General features: G+C 48.3%; 3 protein-coding genes across 7 annotated transcripts; 2 read left to right on the forward strand and 1 right to left on the reverse strand.

Annotated features, from left to right (window-relative positions):
* The first annotated feature begins 209 nt into the window (after nt 1-209).
* On the forward strand, nt 210-16849 carry wdr33 (WD repeat domain 33). Of its 5 annotated transcripts, none has more exons than XM_086204674.1 (21): nt 210-492; nt 1945-2163; nt 2309-2377; nt 2591-2695; nt 3682-3777; nt 4098-4249; nt 8404-8501; nt 8621-8747; nt 9290-9444; nt 9558-9636; nt 10186-10296; nt 10390-10484; nt 10660-10779; nt 10923-11059; nt 11142-11297; nt 13638-14393; nt 14866-14923; nt 15150-15459; nt 15533-15696; nt 16082-16261; nt 16387-16849. In XM_086204674.1, exons 2-21 carry the CDS (start codon nt 1960-1962, stop codon nt 16536-16538), a joined length of 3324 nt encoding a protein of 1107 aa, XP_086060800.1. In that variant the 5' UTR covers nt 210-492; nt 1945-1959; the 3' UTR covers nt 16539-16849. The 5 variants fall into 5 exon arrangements, with proteins under 5 accessions (XP_086060800.1, XP_086060802.1, XP_086060803.1 ...); XM_086204676.1 differs by having other exon boundaries at nt 16390-16849; XM_086204677.1 differs by having other exon boundaries at nt 10660-10746.
* sft2d3 (SFT2 domain containing 3) lies at nt 16842-18773 on the reverse strand. The gene has a single exon (XM_086204690.1). It carries the CDS (start codon nt 18417-18419, stop codon nt 17733-17735), a length of 687 nt encoding a protein of 228 aa, XP_086060816.1. The 5' UTR covers nt 18420-18773; the 3' UTR covers nt 16842-17732.
* A 615-nt stretch (nt 18774-19388) lies between these two features.
* LOC147262196 (dual specificity protein phosphatase 18) lies at nt 19389-20503 on the forward strand. Its single transcript, XM_086204712.1, has 2 exons — nt 19389-19643; nt 19842-20503. Exon 2 carries the CDS (start codon nt 19846-19848, stop codon nt 20488-20490), a length of 645 nt encoding a protein of 214 aa, XP_086060838.1. The 5' UTR covers nt 19389-19643; nt 19842-19845; the 3' UTR covers nt 20491-20503.
* The last annotated feature ends 856 nt before the right edge of the window (nt 20504-21359 follow it).

Raw genomic sequence — 21359 nt, forward strand, 5'->3', positions numbered from 1 at the left:
TCGTCATTGCTCCTTGCTGCCTCATAATGATGATCTACCTCGTATTTTATCACAAGGACTGATTTTAGTTTACTTTTTATCACGTGACTCCCAGGTAGACGGTGAGGATGGTGATGATGAAGATGAAGATGAGCGGATTAATCTGGTTGAACTCGGACTGGGGTTCCCAGAATCCTTCGCGCGTGACGGGACTATCTCCCGCCCGCGGTGAAAAACTCCCAGCATGCATTTCGGTCAGACCCGGAGGAAGAGGCGCAATCATGGAGCCGCCAGTGGCTGAAGTCACAAACCTTCTTGGGTGCAGTTGAATAAAAGCGTTCATGTTCCTTCAGAAAAAAAACAGTTAAACGGGGAATCTAGCGAGCTAATGTTAGCTAGCTAGCTGGCTAACTCTGCCACGGAGATTGTTGGTGAGTCTTTGAGCTGCAGCGCGCCACTGTTGTTGTAGCGATGATTCCAGCAACGGGCCGCCGCCATTAATGCGACCTCCAGGTAGAACACAACACCCTATTCCCAACAAAACACCAGCTTTTACTTAACATAAACTATACACTCAGTCTGAACTTAGGGTAAATGGGTTCGTCGGGAGTAGTGGAGTGGTAATTCCGGAGGCTAACGAGTAATTAGCCTGTAGCGAAGTTAGCTGCTAAAGCTAACATCTTTAGCAACACAGTCAGCGTAAAAAGCTGCAAACAGGGAAAAAAATCTGACTTGAAGATAGAAACATTGATGCGAAGAAACTTTCGCTTTATTATTCATAAGACCCAACTTGAAGTGTCCGTCCCGAGCTAGTTCGGTGTTAGCCGCCTGCAAACCTCGTGTTTCTGTCTGTTTGGTTCCCGTCCGCACCTCTTGGACACTCAAGCTCTACACTGGCTGGTTGGGTTTGTGGAAACTGCGTAAAAGCAGGTCCTGAAGTTGACTGTGGAGTAACTGACGGTGATAGATTATCATTGTATGGTTTACAGAACCCGGAGGAGACTTGGGTTATTTGGTGTGAAATGGAGCCGAGATACTTAGCCGGTTGATTATGCATCATCTCCGCTCGTGAGCGGAGCTGAGCTCTTGTGATGGGACCCCTGCTCGCAGCCTCGAAGCTGCTTAAGTTCTGTCAGAGTGGAACATAAGGAAGAGAAAATGAGACCGTTGTGATCTTAACAGCCTTGCTCTTTTTGACTGATACATTTCCTTTACGTGTCATAAATGACAAATGCTAATTTCCTGGATGCCACAGGGATCGCTCCCAGGACCAACTCATCACCCTAATGTTCAAAATACCGTCATTATAGTTTCCACTGTGAAACAGGATCCACGAGTCTATGAAGCGTCTGTCAGTGTTCATATGGTCATGACAAAATAGTCACAGTTTAATGAGGGCCATTTCCCGGCCCTGGGAACAGTTGAAAATAGAGCTTGAACATCTTGGAAAGGTCATGGAAATTTGCTGAAGAAGTACCTTAATATTAGAGAATATATGTGGGTCAGTTAACATCGACTGAAATCAATCTCTTGTTTAATATTGATAAATGACTGTTCAATAGGCACTTAAACTTTTGACATGGATTTCTCTGGTTATTTTTCATGAGTAAGAATGCATGGTCTTAGAAATGTGTTTAATGTTAATTTGTTATGCATGACTGTGTTTGTCCAATGTTACTTGCTAAAAGGACCTTTTAAAAACTCCAATTCAGATCGTTTTTACTATTTAATTTGCCATGTGGTATTGTAGCAAATATACACTTTAACCAAATGATTCCCATTTTCTTTGAAAAAGCCTCTAAAGTGGTAATGGTGTGATAGGTTGTAAAGTGTAGAACCCAAACCCCTTCCTGTTCTCCATGAACAGATGTAGTTGATCAGACGTGTGACTGGTGGGTCAGCCATGTTAGTTGCTTCCCCAGCAGCAGCCCTGTAAAACTAACCAACCGGTCACTTTTCCTGAAGGTTTAGCCAGTCACCATGGCAACAGACATCGGCTCACCGCAGCGGTTCTTCCACATGCCGCGCTTCCAGCATCAGGCGCCACGGCAGGTGTTCTACAAGAGGCCGGACTTTGCTCAGCAGCAGGCCATGCAGCAGCTGACCTTCGATGGGAAGCGTATGAGGAAGGCTGTGAACCGAAAAACCATCGACTACAACCCCTCAGTGATCAGATATCTGGAGGTGACTGGCATGTGGACTTTGTGTTGAGTGAATCCCATCAGAGACGAATGTAGCAAATTGTTAGCAGCACTGGTGTTTAGCAGGGTCTTCCCATTTTAATCCGTATGTCCTGAGATACCTGATCCAATGTTTGTTTTCACTGCAGAATCGTCTGTGGCAGCGAGACCATCGGGACTTCCGAGCCATTCAGCCTGACGCAGGATGTTACAACGATGTGAGTGTTTGTGCTTGTAACTGTCTTTGACACATTAGCAGAGTTAAGGGGGTGAATTCAGTTTAGTTGGTGTCATCATTTTCTCCTCCAGGAAATACTGGACAACAGGTTTTATGTCATGACAGAAAACCTGCAGATTTCCTAAATACAATTCTGGTGTCTGTGTGTGTGAGATGTAATTCAACAAATCCTGGCCTGTTCTGTCTCCTGCAGCTGGTTCCTCCTGTTGGCATGCTGAGCAACCCGATGAATGCTGTCACCACAAAGTTTGTGCGAACGTCCACCAACAAGGTCAAATGTCCGGTGTTTGTCATCAGGGTGAGTGGCTGTGCATCACTTCCTGTTTCTAGTGTTGGTGACCAGTTGAAGACACTGAAAATAAATCAATGAATCAAGAATGGCTGTGGCTCAGGTTCACTCTCAGTCAGCTTAAGGGTTCAGGCTAACATAGACTGAGGTTGAATATAATGGGACTATATCAAAAAATATTTATGTAGTTGCCATACAAGAGTGGAGAAGTATCAATCGTGTTACTTTTTTTCCTGATATAATAGAGATGTTCCAGCTCTTAATGTCAGGGTTTTTTGTTTTGTTTTTTTCCAAACTATAATTAAAGTTTTTGATGAATTGTAAGTAGCCACACAGCTTCCACACCTCTGTGGTGGGTGTCACAGCACGGCTGTCGTAGTGAGAGGGCCAGTCAAGGACGAGGCCAGTCAGACGCCGTCATGGCAGAGAAAGTTGAAACACCTCAAAACTTTAAAGCAGGTGTTTTGAAGTATTTTGGCTTCCAAATGAAAAGAGGAGATTAAAAAAAAAAAAGATGAACAAAGAAAATGCTGTTTGCAAACCTTGTCTCACTTGAATAGATATTCAGGGAACACAACCTAGCAAGACACGTTCCCGTAGAAAATCTCAGGATATCCTGGTACTGTTGTATCAGCCTGTCATAGTGTTGGCGTGCTCATAAATCAGAGGAGAACACAATCGAGGGAGGTCATGTTGAGCAACAGGTAATTGGTCAATGGGCTGTTTCCTCCGAGTTGTCAGAAAAAGTGACACTTTGATATCCAGCCAATGAAACGTTCACATTTACTTATGAGAAAGAAAAACTGCAGATGGTCTCCTGTGAGAGGCTGACGGTGGTAGTCGTGGTGAAGGGTTGCAGCTCTTCATGTAGCCAGTGAAAGTTTTCGAGTGGGTTGTAGAGTTGTATCTGATGTTAGCGCTATCTAGTGGACAACCACGGAGGCTGCAGGCTTGCACTGAGTGTGGAAATGAACTGATTCTCTCTGTCTCTGCAGTGGACTCCTGAAGGTCGGCGTCTGGTTACTGGAGCGTCCAGCGGAGAGTTCACGCTGTGGAACGGACTCACCTTCAACTTTGAGACCATTTTACAGGTAAAGATAAGCTGTCACCTCACTTCTCGGGGGTTGTATCGTGTCACGTGGGAACAATGATGAAGCTGGTGTGTTTTGAGGACAAGTGCACTGACTTGATCAAGTCAGAGACATTGCATGTCAGTAAATGAAGCTACTGCTGGATCCAGTTTCACCCTAACTAACGCACGCCACCAGACCTTTAATCTTGTTCTGGTCCATGTGTTTCTGCTGATGACGTCTGACTGCAATGACAGAAACAAAGCAAACAGTGTCATGTGAGTTTTACTTATTGAAAACAACATCTAACATATTTCCTGGTGGTCTCCCTGTGCCCGCAGGCCCATGACAGTCCGGTCCGGGCAATGACCTGGTCCCACAACGACATGTGGATGCTGACGGCAGACCACGGCGGCTATGTGAAGTACTGGCAGTCCAACATGAACAACGTCAAGATGTTCCAGGCTCACAAGGAGGCGGTTAGAGAAGCCAGGTTTATACCCAATCTAAACTTTTCTGTAGTTAACCCCAGTCTCTGCTGGTTACTGTCAGCGCTGCAGTACTGGACTGCAGCCCCGCGGGGGCGCTGCTGCTACATGTTGTTGTGGTTGATTAATGACAGATGTATGTGTCTGCTGTTGCAACACTGCAGTGATCTGTTGTTATTGTGGCTGATGAGCTGTTGTCTCTTTATTTCTTTGTACAGAAAAGGTTGATGTTGTTAAATAAAGTGATCAATAATTGAATCTAAGTGGTTTGGCGAGGCCCAGTGGGTGGAGCATAACAACCAATAAACCAATAAAGGCCCGAGCTTTTACTTTGAACCAATAAAGTTTTAGCAGGGATCAATACAATAAAGTGAATAAAGAGTCGCACTGCTGGTCTGAACCTCCATATAACGGGCAGCTGTAGACGTTTACATAAAGTTTGGAACGGTGCACCTGATCCTCAACACCTGACCCGCCTCTGCCGGGGATGTAGGCGCCCCCTGTTTTCCTTTTCACTCATGAACGCAGACTCACGAGAGATGCAGTAGTGACAGATACGGGCATCCACTTTAGAACATCTTACAGCTCCCAGAATGCACCTGGATGGTGCCAGTAGAGCTGCCAGCAGGTTGCCTGTAGTCTGAATGATAGAACTGTGACCTCAGCAGGCCACGCATGACATCACAGTGATGTCAATGTCCAACAGCTACGGTCTGATGCTGATTGGAGTTTAAAGACATTTGTTGCTTGTTCACTACTCGGGCAGTTGGCCAAACTAAAACTGGCACAGTCCTTCAGAGAGAAATTGATAATGGAGAAATAAAACAGAGAAATCGTATTTTCTCTGACGAAAATCTGAATAAAGACTCCGTTTCTGATCACCCGCAGGAGGCCACCACCTCAGTGAAGGAATGAAAACAGAATAAATGTCAAGTGTTGGCCAACAACGGCTGACTATTTGTTAGCTTAGCGCAAGAAGTCGTGGTGGATGGGAAGTGTTCACGTAACGCTCTGTCTTTGTTTGCATGAACATAGCGAGGTTTGTGTATTACGTCTAATTAGTAACTGAAGTGTATTAGATTTGCTTTAACCTTTGAATATATAGTTTCCACAAAGTTGTTGCTTGTTAGAAAAACTTTTTTTGGACAATTTATTGCTCATGTTTTGTTACCTTGGACTCATTTCTGAATAATTTACTCACTTAAAGGTTATTAAGGGCAGAGAAGCACCTCATGGTGCCATAACAAAAAAAGACACCTGGCAGAAGCCTCAGCTGGTTTGTGCTGCTCCTTTCCTGATCAGGTGACTTCTCGTGGTTTTTAGATCTGTGACAGCGTGCCCACAACATGGCAGTGGAAACACAGATCATTAATGACAGGGAACAATTTGAGATATCAGCAAAGCATTTCTAAGAACTTACAAAAACGAACAGAACAAGGTTCTGAAAAGAAAGTCAAGAGTGCATCCATTCTTTAGTATGCTGCTGTGCGTGTGAGAGGGTGAGAGGAGTGATGCTGGGTCAGGTCTCTGGTGCTGTGATGCTGAAAGCTTAAATATCTCCAGATAGAAATGACATCACTGCAGAACAGGAAGCCGGGGGAGAACGTATATGGGCAGAGGGAGGCAGCAGACAGACTCAGCACTGATCAGAGGCGGAAACGCTCTGATCTGGCCCTTCATTAGGAAATGATGTCATGCATGGGTGTTCCTGTTCCATTATTTAAATGAATCGTTAAGCAGGATGTTACCATGGAAATGACCTTGATCTCGCTGTCAGTCAGCTTCCAAACCTTCTGGAATCTTCTCTATTTTCTACTTTTGAGTCGTGATGAGACAGCTGACGGTCTGTTGTTGGTGAATCGTCCCCTGGAGGATGTTGACTTAGCAACAGTTGCTAGCTGGACAGGAACAGGTTAATGTTAGTCCAAAGTCCAATGTCTCTGAAATTAAAAAGAAAAAATATTTTGACATTTTATAGCCCAACATTTAATTAAAGCTAGTTGGTTAAAATGTCAGTAGTATTGTGTGTATTTCAAGATGCCTTCAGAAGCATCTGACAGGACAAATTGTGCCAACCCTCACAATTCGCACTATAAACTACAGAAGAACCAAAGAGTGAGAAGGAGATAAGACTCATAGTGAAGGGAATGGTTCTGGGCTCAACAGTCAACATGTCTGAATTGAAGCAGCTGCTCTGTCAGCGTCCAGCAGGTGGAGCCATTTACTCTCTGGAGCCATCGCCTATGATGATGAAACTCTTAGGATGTAGTTTGGAGGCCTGTTTAATGGACAGAAAAACATGGAGGACCATCATTTCCTTCATTAAACTCTGATAAACTGAAGTTCTTGTGCTGGGCCCAAACACCTGAGGACCACCTGATCTGATGAGACAGGTACCCTGGATGGCACCACCTTGGCCCCCAGCACCACCGTAGGAACCTAGCAGTTCTCTTTGACCAGGACCCTTTAACTCCCTCATTCAACAAACCTCCAGGACGCCTTCTTCCATCTACGTAACATCGCTAAGATCAGACACATCCTGGCTCAAGAAGATGCAGAAAAACTAGTCCCTGCTTTTGTCACTTCCAGGTTGGATTACTGCACCTCCCTCCTACCAGGCTGGACTAATAAGTCCCTAAAGACTCTCCAGCTGGTCCAGAACGCTGCTGCCCCCCTGACTAGAACTGGTAGCAGAGACCAGGTCTCTCCTGGACTGCTTCTCTGCATGGCTCCCTGTCAGATTCAGAACAGAATTTAAAATTCTCCTTCTACCATCAAAGTCCTCAACAATCAGGCTCCTTCATCCCTGACAGAGCTCCTAGTCCCCTATGATCCAGCTAGAACCCTTCACTCCCAGGATGCAGGGTTCCTGCTGGTTCCTAGAGTTCTAACAGTAGATTGGACCCAGAGCCTTCAGCTATCAGGCTCCCCTCCTGTGGAACCGTCTCCCAGTTTCAGTCCAGGACCCAGACCCCCTCTGTAGGTTTAAGAGCAGACTTAAGACCTTCCTTGTTGATCAGGCTTATAGTCAGGACTGCTTAGGCTGGCCCTTAGATCTGCTGCTATAGGCTCAGACTGCTGGGATCTCCCATGATGCACTGGGCTTCTCTCTCCTCATCCTGTCCTCCTGTATGTGTCATACATAAATCATACTCATATGTGGTTTCTAACTGGTCTTCTTCTCTGGTAGCCTCCTCCCCCTCATCCCAGATCCTGGTGCTGCTACAGGAGGCTCCAGACCTGAAGAGGCTCCAGCTGCCACCCGTAGCTCCACCTGCTCACGTCCCCGTCTGTCCATCAGTCTCTCCTCCTGTCTCTCTCTCTTTATCTCTGTCTCTCTGTCCTCCTCCATTCTCTGTCTTTGTCTCTGTCCATCAGTCTCTCCTCCTTTCTCTCTCTCTTTATCTCTGTCCCTCTCTCTCCTTCTGTCTCTCTGTCCTCCTCCATTCTCTGTCTTTGTCTCTGTCCTGCTCTCCTGCTCTCTCTCCGTCCCCACTGATCCTGGATCTGCTCCACCTTCCTGCTGGTAAAGGAAGGTTCTGGTGGCTGCTGTTGCAGGATGTGCTGCTGATGGAGAATTGTTGGGTGGAGGTTCATTGAAGGAGGGAGGTGCTGGACCTGCTCTACTTGGACAGAGTCAGGACAGAACTTTGGTTGGGGTTTGGCGCCACCCTAATGAACCTGACTGGACTTGACTTGACTCCTGTGTAGATCATCTGCAGGGGAGCTCAGCCTTGAAACCAGGAAGCAAATATTTATTTTGCTGAATTGTCTTAAACACATCAGATGATAAACTAGCTGCCATCTCAGAGAATTCTGGGTTCATCAGACTGGTTTCATACCAATACAAACATGTCTCTGTCTGCGCTGTCAGGAATCCTTGAAGGGACATTTTTCTGTAAAGATCCTCAAGTTCTGATCGGTGGTGTTTCGACACTGTGATTATGAACGATTCTGGTTCACGTGGTCTGAACATCTCAGTCGTCTTCATCACAGATGAGGACGTGTTCATACCTGAAGATGGAAGCTGAAGGGTCTGATCATTACGCTGCAGCCAATCTTGCTTCATGGTCACAGTTTCTGACCTTCATGAGGAACTGGGGATGATCAGGTTAAGAGTTCAGTCACGCTGACTTCCTGTCCTTTCTGTCCCCTACAGTTTCTCTCCCACTGATAATAAATTCGCCACCTGTTCAGATGACGGCACCGTTCGCATCTGGGACTTCCTGCGCTGTCACGAGGAACGGATCCTCAGAGGTACGAGGCACGGGCCTGTCACCAGTGACTGACTGATTCCTCATGTGATCCCACTTCATGTTACGTCATCTGAATGAGTCAAATATCCAGCGTGCGTGTGTGTTTGCCTGCGTTTGTAGGTCATGGTGCTGATGTGAAATGCGTCGACTGGCATCCAACTAAAGGTCTGGTTGTGTCCGGGAGCAAAGACAGCCAGCAGCCCATTAAATTCTGGGACCCAAAGACTGGGCAGAGCCTGGCAACACTGTGAGTGAATGCACACACACACACACACACACTCAACATCCAGTTGTTATGAGGACACACAGACCCACGCCCCCTTTGTTTAGTAGTTACTTACTCTAAACGTGTGGTACTGTGTGAAGCCGGCGTTCACCTCTGACTTTCGTGGTACAAACTGCAGGCTGAGCCGACGTGGTGCTGTTGTCTGCGTCTGAGCTTTTTCACTTGATTTCTTTTTGAAGAATGAAGGAAATGTGAATAGACGATCAAGAATTGAGCTGAAAATGATGGTCACGAGTAGTGAGGAACAAAGTATTTTATACACATTTAATTATGTAACTGATGACATTATTTAAATTTTAGATTTCTTAGGAGTTTAACTGAAACTGTCAGTGATATTGCTGAGGACTCCTGCGGGTCCTTGGAAACTCGCTTTGGGAACCCTGTTGTATTTATGATCGCAACTTTTGCTGCTGACAGAGGTGTGACATGTAGGTCTGACCTTTGACCCTTTGAGTTGACCTGTCTCTTGTTGACACACTCCTGACTCTGACATGTCTCTTCAGACATGCCCACAAGAACACGGTGATGGAGGTGAAGTGGAACCTGAATGGTAATTGGCTGCTGACAGCGTCACGTGACCACCTGTGTAAACTGTTTGATATCAGGAATCTGAAGGAGGAGCTGCAGGTCTTCAGAGGACACAAGAAAGAAGCCACAGGTGAGTGGAGCAGCACTTCCTGTCCACAGGTAGAACTCACAGGTCCTGATAGAACACCTGTCCCACCTGGAATGTTGGAGGTTTACGACGCTCTTAACTTTTTACTTCCTCAGCGGTCGCTTGGCATCCTGTCCATGAAGGTCTGTTTGCCAGTGGAGGCTCGGATGGTTCTCTGCTCTTCTGGCACGCTGGGTACGTAGATCGACCTCCTGTTATTGACTGATAAGTAGTCATTGTGACCAGTAACTAACGTTAGTGTTGGTAGATTAGAAATACCTGCATGTTAGCGTACATGTGGCTCATTTCAGATCAAAGGAGGAACATCTCTCCTGGCAGATAAGCATTCGTATGTACATGTGTGGATGCACCTGACTGCTCATTACTTGCAGTTACATTCAAACGTTGGTGAATGTTTCCATGCATGAGGTTTCATGAGTGAACAGACGTCAGAGACAATGGACCATCACAGAAACGTGCCTCAACAACGAGGAATGCTTGGAATGTACGGCTGTCCTCATTAGTGCTTGAGGAATAACAGTCTTTCAACCCCAAGCTCCAGCATTTTTACTAAAAAAAAAAAAAATCACATGAAACTTTTGAAGTTGCTTAACAGTTTCTGAGGTGCTGGCGACGGGAGAAATCTGTTCAGATCACAGCGCTCAGAACCAGCTCTGAGACACTGCAGGGACCGGTGAGGGTCAGGGGAGTGGCGGTGAACTGATGTGTGTGTGTGTTGGCCAGGGTGGAGAAGGAGGTGGGGGGGATGGAGATGGCTCATGAGGGGATGATCTGGAGTCTAGCCTGGCACCCACTGGGACACATCCTGTGTTCCGGCTCCAACGACCACACCAGGTATTACTAAAACCTCCATGCAGCACACACATAAGATGGACGTGGCGTGATGACATGCCTGGTCTGGTCTTCACCCTGTCTTCTGTGTTTAAGTAAATTCTGGACCAGGAACCGTCCAGGTGATAAGATGAGGGACCGCTACAACCTGAACCTGCTGCCAGGGATGTCGGAGGACGGCGTGGAGTATGGTGAGCATACTGAGCATCTCTGGCCCCAGACAACTACTGATGTTGGACAAAATCAAAGCAGAAAAAGATCAGAAACTCAGCCAACCATGAAAACACCCGTGTGCCGAAAAGAACTGAACCTTGAGGTTTATCAGAGGTTTTGGTCGACTGATTTGTTGGCGTCTGTGTGTTTCAGATGATGTGGAGCCCAATAGTGTGGCGTCTATCCCTGGCATGGGCATCCCTGAGCAGCTGAAGGCCGCCATGGAGCAGGAGCAGAGCAGTGAGTCCCTGGGTCAAACGTGTGGGTGTGTGGGTGTGTGTGGGTGTGTATATTCTTGTAACTTGATGACCAAAATACATATTTAAACAACAGAATGAGGACATTTTAGTGCGAGGGTCAGAGTTGGATCATGGTGTTACTGAAGTGTGACTCAGGTGTAACTCTGTCCTCTCCAGGTAAGGATGTGGTGTCAGATGAGATGTCCATCCCAGGGCTGGACTGGGGCATGGATGAGGTCATGGGGAAAGACACGAAGAAGGTCCCCCAAAAGAAAGTGCCATATGCTAAACCCATCCCAGCTCAGTTCCAGCAGGTAAGTGTCAGCTCATGAACACCTGAGCCCCCAACTAAAGGAACTCAAGATAACGATGTCTCACTTGTGCTGCTCACTTCAGGCTTGGGCTGAAAATAAAGTGCCCATGATGCCCCCTACTGGAGATTTATCCAAAGACCGGAAGGTGGAACAGAAAATTGACATGAAAAAGAAAACTCAGGCAGAGCTGGAGCAGGAGATGGCCGCGCTGCAGTACACCAACCCCATGCTGCTAGAGGTGAGCGCCGCATGCTAGGCATTTTCATCACCTGTTCATCATGTGACTCATTCAGCCCTGTCTGTACTGAGCCTGTTACCAATGAGAATTAGTCTGTCCAGTGTTTTAGTTTGAAAGTCAGCAGGGTGCTGTGCTGTTTGAGTGTCTGCCTTCCTGCTCAGCTCCATCGTGAACAGACTGGGCAGTCCTTTTGCTCTGGAGCAGAGCGTGGCACCGCTTGCAGGACAGCACGTTCTCCAATGTGCTTTGACACCTCTGGTAGGATCACAATTCGTCTGGAACGGCTGCCCCGTCTTCACAAGCAGCCGAGACCAGAATGTACAGGTTGGACGGAGCTGACCTGAGGCTTGGTGTGCACAACAGAGCCGACTGATCGCCCTGTCAAAACTCTGTGTGTGTGTGTGTGTGTGTGTGTGTGTGTGTACAGTGGATATAAAAAGTCTACACACCCCTATCACAATGCCAGGTTTTTGTGATGTAAAAAAATGAGACCAAGATAAATCACGTCAGAACTTTTTCCACCTTTAATGTGACCTCTAACCTGTACACCTCAATCGAAAGACAAACTGAAATCTTTTGGGGGGGAATAAAAAAACTTCAAGTAAGCTGGTTGCATGAATATGCTCACCCTTAAATTAATACTTTGTTGAAGCACCTTTTGATTTTATGACAGCAGTCAGTCTGTCAGCATGGCACATCTTGACTTGGCAATATTTGCCAAAGCTTGAGGACCTCTCTCGTGCACAGCCCTCTTCAGATCACCCCCAGATTCTCAATTGGATTCAGGTCTGGCTGGGCCATTCCAGAACTCTAATCCTCTTCTGGTGATGGATGTATGCTTTGGGTCGTTGTCATGCTGAAAGGTGAAAGTCCTCTTCATCTTCAGCTTTCTGGCGGAAGCCTGAAGGTCTTGTGCCAGAATGACTGGTATTTGGAACTGTTTGTAATCATTCCCTCCACCTGGACGAAGGCCCAGTTCCAGCGGAAGAAAACGGCCCCAAAGCACGATGCTGCCACCAGCGTGCCTCACTGTGGGTGTGGTGTTTTTTTGGTGATGTGCAGTGTTGTTGTTGTGCCAAACATACCTGTTTGAGTTATGGCCAAAATGGTCGACCTTGGTTTCTTTAGACCACAACTCATTTTCCCACATGCCTTTGGGAGACTTCATGTGTGTTTTGGCAAATTTTAGCCAGGCTTGGATGTTTTTCTTCATAAGAAATGGCTTCCGTCTTGCCACCCTACCCCATAGCCCAGACATATGAAGAATACGGGAGATTGTTGTCACATGTAGTACACAACCAGTATTTGCCAGAAATTCCTGCAGCTCCTTTATCGTTGCTGTAGGCCTCTTGGCAGCCTCCCTGACCAGTTTTCATCTCGTCTTTTCATCAATTATGAGGGAGGTCCAGTTCTTGGTAATGTCACTGTTGTGCCATATTTTCTCCACTTGAGGATGACTGTCTTTGCGGTGCTCCATGGTATATCTAACCCTTTGGAAATTCTCTAGTGCCGTTCAACAATGAGATCCCTCAGATGCTTCTGAAGCTCTCTGTGGACATGGCTTTTGCTGTAAGACGCAACTAAGAAAATGTCAGGAAAACCCTCCTGGAACAGCTGAACTTTATTTGGGTTAATCAGAGGCACTTGAGGTCATGGCAGGTGTGTACAGACGACTATTTAACCTGAGTTTGAATGTGATTGGTTACTTCTGAACAAAGCCACATCACCAGTTATAAGAGGGTGTGCACACTTTTGCAACCATATATTTTAGTTTTTTATTTTCCCCCCAAAAGATTTCAGTTTGTCTTTCGATTGAGGTGTACAGGTTAGAGGTCACATCAAAGGTGGAAAAAGTTCTGACGTGATTTATCTTGGTCTCATTTTTTTACATCACAAAAACCTGGCATTGTGATAGGAGTGTGTAGACTTTTTATATCCACTCTATGTATGTGTATACACACACAAACACACACACACCAAATTTACTGAATTATTTCCTCTTTGGTGTTATAACAACACAACTGATATAAACTAACAAACCCCACGCAACCCTCAAAGTACTAGAACTTACAGAAATAAAGGCGATGACAGCTAGAACACCCCCGTGACTCAGGAGGCCGTGGGCCGGTCCACTGAGCCCCTCTGCTCAGCTGCTCACGCTCTTTCAGGCTGGACGTCCCTCTGCACCATCAGTGCCAACCTCCACACTGACAACTGCAGACGTGTGGCGTCAGACGCTCAGCCAGCGCCAAACGACACGTTTAAGTGTCAGCAGCAGAGGTTAGACAGCAGCCGTGATGTCGTCATGGTGACGTGTTTGTGTCTTTGTTTTATGAGCAGCAGATGAAGATGGATCGCATGAACCTGATGGGACCAGACGGGAACATGGGCCCTCCACAGGGACAAGGTTCTATGTCCCCTTTCCCTGGCCCTGGAGGCCCCAGCGGTCCAGGGGCCTCCATGGTGCCTGGTCACCAGGGTTTCCCCCCCAGTAAGCCTTCTCAGCAAATGCCCAACAATATGGGGCCCCCCATTGGTCCCGGAGGCATGCAGCCTCCTTTCATGCCTCCTGGGCAGATGGGGCCTCCTTCTGGACCCCAGTCTCACCAGGGGCCCCCGCAGGTCATGATGGGACCACCGGACATGCAGCGACATTCTGGCCCTCCTCGGAACATGGGACCCCAGGGACCTCATGGCATGGGTCCTGGATCCAGAGGGATGCAGGGACCCTCTGGTGGGATGATGGGCCCCCTTCCCCGAGGAATGGGTCCCCGGGATCTACAGGGGCCTCCACCTCAGGGTGGCATGATTCCAACTCAAGGAAATATAATTGGCCCCCAGGGACCTATGCAAGGTGGAATGATGGGGCCCCCACCTAGGACTCATGGAAACATGCCCAACAACTATGGGATGGGCAACATGCAGGGGCCCCCAGGTGGAATGCATGGACCCCCAGGAAACATGCAGGGGCCCCTTGGTAACATGCAAGGACCCCATGGAAACATGCAGGGACCTCATGGAAACATGCAGGGGCCCCCAGGAAACATACAAGGACCTCATGGAAACATGCAGGGGCCCCCGTACATACAGCACCAGGTGAGTTGGAGATGGTTGATGTTTGATTGCATCATCAGATTAATCGCAGGTGAGGCGAGGTCTGATGGGCTGCTGTCGCTGGCGGGAAGATTGCCGATGACCTCGGACACCAACACGTGGGAACACAGTCCTGGGGAGCTTTGCTGTTGTTGTAAATTCTGGGAAATCTTTCATTCTTAAATAACAGAACATTAATTTGGAACATCAGAGAACGTCAGTGGTTCAAATGATGCTTGTAGATGGAACGATCCATCTAATTCTTTTTAATTCATCATTGCTGTTTTTAAATTGGGTGTGCAAGCAGAAGCAGCTGCTCCCATGGTGACGGTATGACAGCCAACCCTGGTGGTTTTCATACCGTGATGTTTTCATACCGTGATGTTTTCTAACCGCGGCGCCGTGTGACTCTGGCATACCGCCATATACCTACTGGCCACCCTCAAACGCCTAAAACCTGATCTGGTCTCCACAGGGGCAGAACTCGGGGCCCATGATCCATGGAATGGGGCAGCAGGGGCCCAGCAGCAAAGGTGAGTCACCCTGTAGCTTTCATGAGGTGGAGGATGTCTCTGCCGGTGGTCGCCATCGCCGCCATCAGCTGGCTCCAGGCGTCATTTGAGAGGTCTTCACCAGTATCAGTGATACGAGTCTGAGCAGTCACCTGATGGGCGGCGGGGGCTTCGGTTCATGGCGGATATGAAGTAGAGGAAGCATCTGTGTAGTTTGATCCTCATCTCGACTCTGACTTCATCCCAGGAGACCCTCGGGGGCCGCCCAACCACCACATGGGTCCACCTGAGCGGCAAGGTCCTGGGGGACCAGACCAGGTCTCTGGTCCTTACTGGGGAGACAACCAGCAAGGGCGACATGGGCCGCAGGACTTTGACGGAAGTCAGGACTTCCATGGGAGGGGAGAGGAAAGCTGGAGACCGGGACCTGGACCCGGATACCAGGGAGGAGGGGGCCACAGGGGAGGAGGACATCGAGGGGGAAATGGAGGGAACTGGGGCCCCGATGACCGGTTCTCCCGAGACGGAGGAGAGTTCAGAGGGCGGCGCGATGACAGGTGCGCCTAACCCCTTCAGAGTTCTGGAACCTGAACGTGGGACCAGGCTCTTGACGGAATTCCTCTATTACAGGTTCAGAGGAGGAGGAGGCCCTGGCCGGCCCGGAGCACGCGGTTACACTGATGACTACGGAAGTCAGGAGGAGGGCTTTGATGGCCCGGACGAGATGGGCAGAAGCTGGGACAGCGGGGGCAGAGGGAGGCCGCCTCGGGGAAGCGGCCTCCCCAGAGGAGCAGGTACTGATTCTGGCTGACACCTGACATCAGCAGTTTTCATTTTTCCAGCTGAGTCTCAAGTTATGTTGGGACAGAACACAAAGCAGGTTTGTCATATGGAAGATACCACAGTTATGATTATTGCGGGGGGCTTCAGTCTTGGCAAAGTTTTTGCCAGTTCTTTTTAAATGTTTTATAATCACTTTCTCCAAGTAATTTCACCTGTAAGTCTGTTAGTCATCCAAAATTAGGAGAAAACGCCATGTTAATAAGGTGCAAAATATATCTTCATGCATAAAAAATGACCAACAAACTAAATGGTTGTCAAATGATTGACCTGTTTAAAGGTTGGATCTGAGAATATCGTGCTCTTAGGCAGACTTGCCCTTGTCTTCCTGTCTGTCAGGTCACGATGGTTACCGAGACGGACAGCAGATGCATGATGGGTCATCCCAAGCGAGCCGTGAACGCTCTTCGTCCCTGCAGGGGATGGACATGGCATCTCTGCCCCCACGCAAGCGTCCGTGGCAGGATGGGCCAGGGAGCGGTGACCCCAGAGAACGCGAGTCGCCAGGCGCAGACGGAGGTAAACCCCAGTCGAACTCTTGACTCCTGTCAAGTAGGAGTCACTGATTATTCATCAGTATTGATTTGACACCAGGCGCCACCCGGTCACTGATGTAGTGAACATGTCTGGTGTCTGTGGTCCAGCAGGTCGGCCGCCTCAGAGGGAGGATGGTGGTTACGGCCCGTCTGGGCGAGGACGTGGTGGCTGGGGTTCCGCAGGAGGACCTGGACCACCCCCCAGGAGAGGAGGCCCTGGACCCAGAGGAGTGCCGAGGGGTGGCAGCCGCGGACGGTAGTTCTAGATAAAACAAAACCCCTGGAGAAAAGTAGTCCAGATGTGGAAAAGACTTTTGGTCATGTGACTCAGATGTCTGCTGCTGTGACGTCAGCTGATTGGTCCTCAGCAACCAGTGGAACCAGAAAGAGTCTGGCTGACAATCACTGACACAGGATCACAATGTTTTAATGTAAAATTACTGAAGAGAATCATCAGCGGTCTCCTATTGTTTCCCCTCCATGTTTTGTCGAGAACTTGTTGCTTTCTGTCTTTTTTGTATAAGATTTCTATGTATTTGTGTTTTCACCGAGGTGGACAATAAAGATTCACAGTTACAGTTGTCGGTCTGCATTGCTCCGTGTAGCTGACGCCAAACTGGCATCAGGGCTCATTCCAAGCATAGCTGAGCTCAAGCGCTGGCAGCAGGGAGAACGTGTCCACCAACCTTTGTGAACACAGGGACACAAATGTGCACTGCTGCTCCAGCAGCTGCTTCGCTGACGTGGTTCTGACACGTACACTTTATTGTTCTTGCACCTTCCACACATTACACTGTAAGACAAGTTTCAACCTAAGGCACTTCAAATAGGAAAAGGTTACAAAGAAAATACAGTGGGAAAAAAACTAAAGGTCAGGTGACATTTGTCCTTACTGATAGTGGCTCATCCTGACACTTCATGCTAAGCTAGGTTAGCATTGTACCCAGCCAACACCTTTGTTGTAAGCACAAACGGGTCTGACAGCTTTCACCCTAGCGGTGTCCCTGCTTCGTGCTTACGCTGCACAGACCCAGCTCGGGATTATTTTGATCAAACTCCTGAAATCAACCGCAGCTTCCTGCTATTACATGAACTACAGGTGCTGAGCCCCGCCCCTGAGAGTCAAAAACATTTACATAATTAGCAAATCTTTATCTGAGCTCCCCTGTCAGATTTTGCCAGAGACAATTTATCATCTTTGGTCAAACACAGAGGCGAGTGATCGAGTTCCTGTTTGAACTGGTTCAGCTCGTCCTGATGTGTCACATTAAACAGTCTTAAACTGGATTCAGTGGTTTCATCAGCAGCCGGACTCTCTGATCGGGGTCACGTGGCACAGACTCAGCTGACTGGGACCCGGGGCTCCGCACCGGGACCAGCGGGGGACCCTGGTGTCCTCACTGCTGCTCGGCGGCTCCGTGAGACGTGTCACATATCCGGGCCAGCAGGTGGTGTCAGATGGGCATCGTCTTCCCGCTGACGGTCCGTTTGATGGCGGACGCTGCCATCCCTCCCATGAGGCGGATCCCAGCGCTCCCCCCCGGCAGCAGCGACAGCACGTACCCGCCGATCACGGCGACCTGCAGGGCGGCTCCCAGCGCGGTCAGCGCGGTGCTGTGGAGGCTCAGCGCGGCGTACAGAGTCCCTCCGAGGGCGCACAGGTAGACGGCGGCCCCGGGAGAGGTGGGCAGGCCGGCGGCGAGTCTGCTGGGCCCGCGAAGCATCCCTGCGGCCGCGATGGCGAACAGTGAGCCGAGCGACCAGAGCAGCGCGAACTTCCGCGCGTAGAGCAGCAGCAGCGGCGCGTAGAGCGCCGCCAGCCCGAAACACAGCGCAGAAAATGCCGCGCACACCCCGAAGCCCACCAGCCGCTGGCGGCGGCTCATGCCCGGCAGACAGGGGTCCGGCTCGGTCGACCACGGCCAGGAATAGCTGCTATTGCCGCTGGAGCTCTGGCCGCTCGGGCTACCGCCGCGGCCCCCAGACCACGGGCTGGACCACCGCCCGAACCAACTCCCGGTAACCGGGTCCAAGTCATCCATGTCCACCGTGGTAGAGGAACCGGACTGGGAAATGGTCTTGGCCCCGCCGCCTTTAGACTGGGCCAGGTACTCCTGCAGCTGTCGGTTCAGTTCCGCCATGTCGCACGCAGCTAACTGGCTAGCCGCGGCATTTGTTCTTCTTCGCTTGTTTGAAGCTTGCGGAAGCTAGAGAGTCTCCGGGCTCATCCGCGCCATCCAGAGGGCAAAAGGAGGAAACGCAGTAGTTTCCATCTCCCAAATGTATAACTTTAAACCGAGTTCCTCAGAGGACCAGGGCCCGGTTCAGAGAGGAAATTCCACCAACTTTGAAGCTCCATCGAAACTCCCAATCCGCACACATTCGTTCGCTGTCCTGCTCGCTGGGCCAGTAGGAGGTGAGGAGGAGGCACAAGTTGAAGAGCCGAAGCTTTGAACGGGCCGAGTCCTCCTCACCTCTGAGCGCCACTGGAGAGACGCCAGTTACACGTGACTTTCAGCAGCTGCGTCTTCTGTCCACTGCTCCGTCTCCACCTGCTAAAACAGAAGCAACTGAGCCTCCATGGCCCTGGTTTGATAGAACGGCTCCAACAAACCAAACCAGAGGACACAGACACTGAGAATGATGAGATGATGTCGAAAGATATTATATATATATATATATATATATATATATATATATATATATATATATATATATATATATATATATATAATATACATATATATATATACATATATATATATATATATATATATATACATATATATATATATATATATATACATATATATATATATATACATATATATATATATATATATATATATACATATATATACATACATATATATATACATATATATACACATATATATACATATGTGTATATATATATACATATATATACATATATATATATGTATATATATACACATATATACATATATGTATATATATGTGTGTGTATATATATGTATATATATACATATGTATATATATGTATATATACATATGTATATATACGTATATATGTATATATACATATATATATGTATATGTGTGTATATGTATATATGTATATGTGTGTGTATATATATATATATATATATACATATATATATATGTGTGTGTTTGTGTGTGTGTCCATTCTGTTGGTTATTTTGGGGAAAGTCACATGACTTCAGTTTTCAGCTGTCTGACTAAATTTAACCCTTCATCTCATTGGCTGTCAGCTTGACATACATAACCGTATATGGTGTCCTTGGTTTGTATGCGTGTCCGTGTGTGTGTAAGGGGGTGTCATTTGGAGCAACAACCAGATGAAGAAACAACTCACCAGACAGGTAACACACACACACACACACACACACACACACACACACACACACACTTTAATGAGTAGTGAACCTCTAAATTGTTAGCGAGTGTCGTGAAGGTTCCTGATGTGGCGCCTGCTGAGCCTCCCCACCAGCAGGGGGCAGCAGCGTTCAGGCTGACATTTTTGAGGTTTGGAATGTTAAAGGCACATGTTTTTCTTGCAGACTGATGTCCATCTCTCAGATCACAACCACGCTGTTCCTCAGCGGCGCTGATACTCCGCTCAACGCCGCCCTTGTGACCCAGAAGGGAATCACCTTGATCGTCAACGCCACGCTTAGCCATAGGTGTCCTGCTTACCCAGGTGTGGAGTGTGTGCGGGTTCCCGTCTCTGACCTGCCAAATGCCCGACTTGGGGACCACTTTGACTGGGTGGCCAAGCGTATCCATGGAAACCGTGGGGGGGGCACATTGGTTCACTGTGCTGCTGGTATGAGCCGCTCACCAGCACTAGTGATGGCGTATCTGATGCGGTACCGTGGCGTGACACTACAGCAGGCACACCGCTGGGTGCAGGACAGCCGGCCTTTTGTCAGGCTCAACGTGGGCTTCTGGGACCAGCTGCTGCAGTACGAGAGGCGGCTGTACGGGAGGAACACCGTCAGAGTGGCCACGGTTCAGGAGGGGCTGCTGCCGCCACCGCTGCCGCCACCAACGCCTGGGACCAGGAGGATGGTGGTAGAGTCACTGACGAGCCGATTAACACAGATAAATAAGTCACCCCTTATGCCAAAATCATCGCTGATGACGCGACTGATGACCTCATCAAGTAGGTCAAGAGGAGGAATTAAATCCAGCAGCATCAATGTCTGACGGATGTGATGTCTCGATGGCGGTTGATCTCAGCTCAGACTTCGAGAACATTCTAATGTCTGTGATTGCCTGAAAACAGTTTCTGACCCGTACGATGGCAGCAGAGTGACATCACTGGACTGGTGACACCAACTTGACCTGTCACAACATCAGTGGCAGATAACTAGCAAACATCGGTTCTCATGGATTCGCCATCGGACTGACACTCGTGGAGACGACCAGGACAAACTGCTGTGATGCGTGAAGGAAAAAGGGGCAACCGCGCCGCCACCTCCTGACCCAGGCAGTGCGGGCTGCCGCCATGTGCCTTCCGGCAAGGTTGGTGCTCCTCAAATGGATTAGACAGCAGTTTTTTTTCTAGATGACACTCACCAAGCGTTTCTGTTATTGATCAGTTACCCAGAATGCTGTTCTGTCAGTCTGACCCACTGACTGGAACTTATATGACGTTTACCTGGCACCTCCCCACCAACGGGACCAGCTGGTCAGTAGAACCTTGGCTAGCATCACAGTTAGCCTAGCATGAATCATGTCTGTTTGGACTTGATGATGTCATGAAACTTTGTTGTTTGATCGTCTTCCTCAACGCCGTGCTTGAAAAACCAATGTTCATCATTAAACTTGGAAGAGACGCCGCCGCCTCAAGGAATCCTTTACGTTTACACCAAACAATCTCAGACACCGGCAGCACCCAAACCTTCTCAACTTTGTCCTTAGTTTTCGTTTGGACCCTTTAACCAAATAGAACATGGAGCTGTGATACCGTCATCACCATGGCGATAGATAAATGATATTAAGAGCTGTTAAGGGGCGTGTCTGTGGTTGCTGACATCACTTCCTGATTATTAAAAGCTCAGATTGTGCTTCCT

This window comes from Aulostomus chinensis, chromosome 5, assembly GCF_037954235.1.
Source record: "Aulostomus chinensis isolate RoL2024-O1b breed Wild chromosome 5, RoL_Achi_v1.0, whole genome shotgun sequence".
NCBI classification, from domain to species: Eukaryota; Metazoa; Chordata; class Actinopteri; order Syngnathiformes; family Aulostomidae; genus Aulostomus; species Aulostomus chinensis.

Coding starts and splice junctions, on each gene's coding strand:
- wdr33 (XM_086204674.1), top strand. CDS start 1,960: ATGGCAACAGACATCGGCTCACCGCAGCGGTTCTTCCACATGCCGCGC. Junction 2,696..3,681: donor GTCCGGTGTTTGTCATCAGG/GTGAGTGGCTGT, acceptor CTGTCTCTGCAG/TGGACTCCTGAAGGTCGGCG. Junction 14,924..15,149: donor GCAGGGGCCCAGCAGCAAAG/GTGAGTCACCCT, acceptor ACTTCATCCCAG/GAGACCCTCGGGGGCCGCCC.
- sft2d3 (XM_086204690.1), bottom strand. CDS start 18,419: ATGGCGGAACTGAACCGACAGCTGCAGGAGTACCTGGCCCAGTCTAAA.
- LOC147262196 (XM_086204712.1), top strand. CDS start 19,846: ATGTCCATCTCTCAGATCACAACCACGCTGTTCCTCAGCGGCGCTGAT.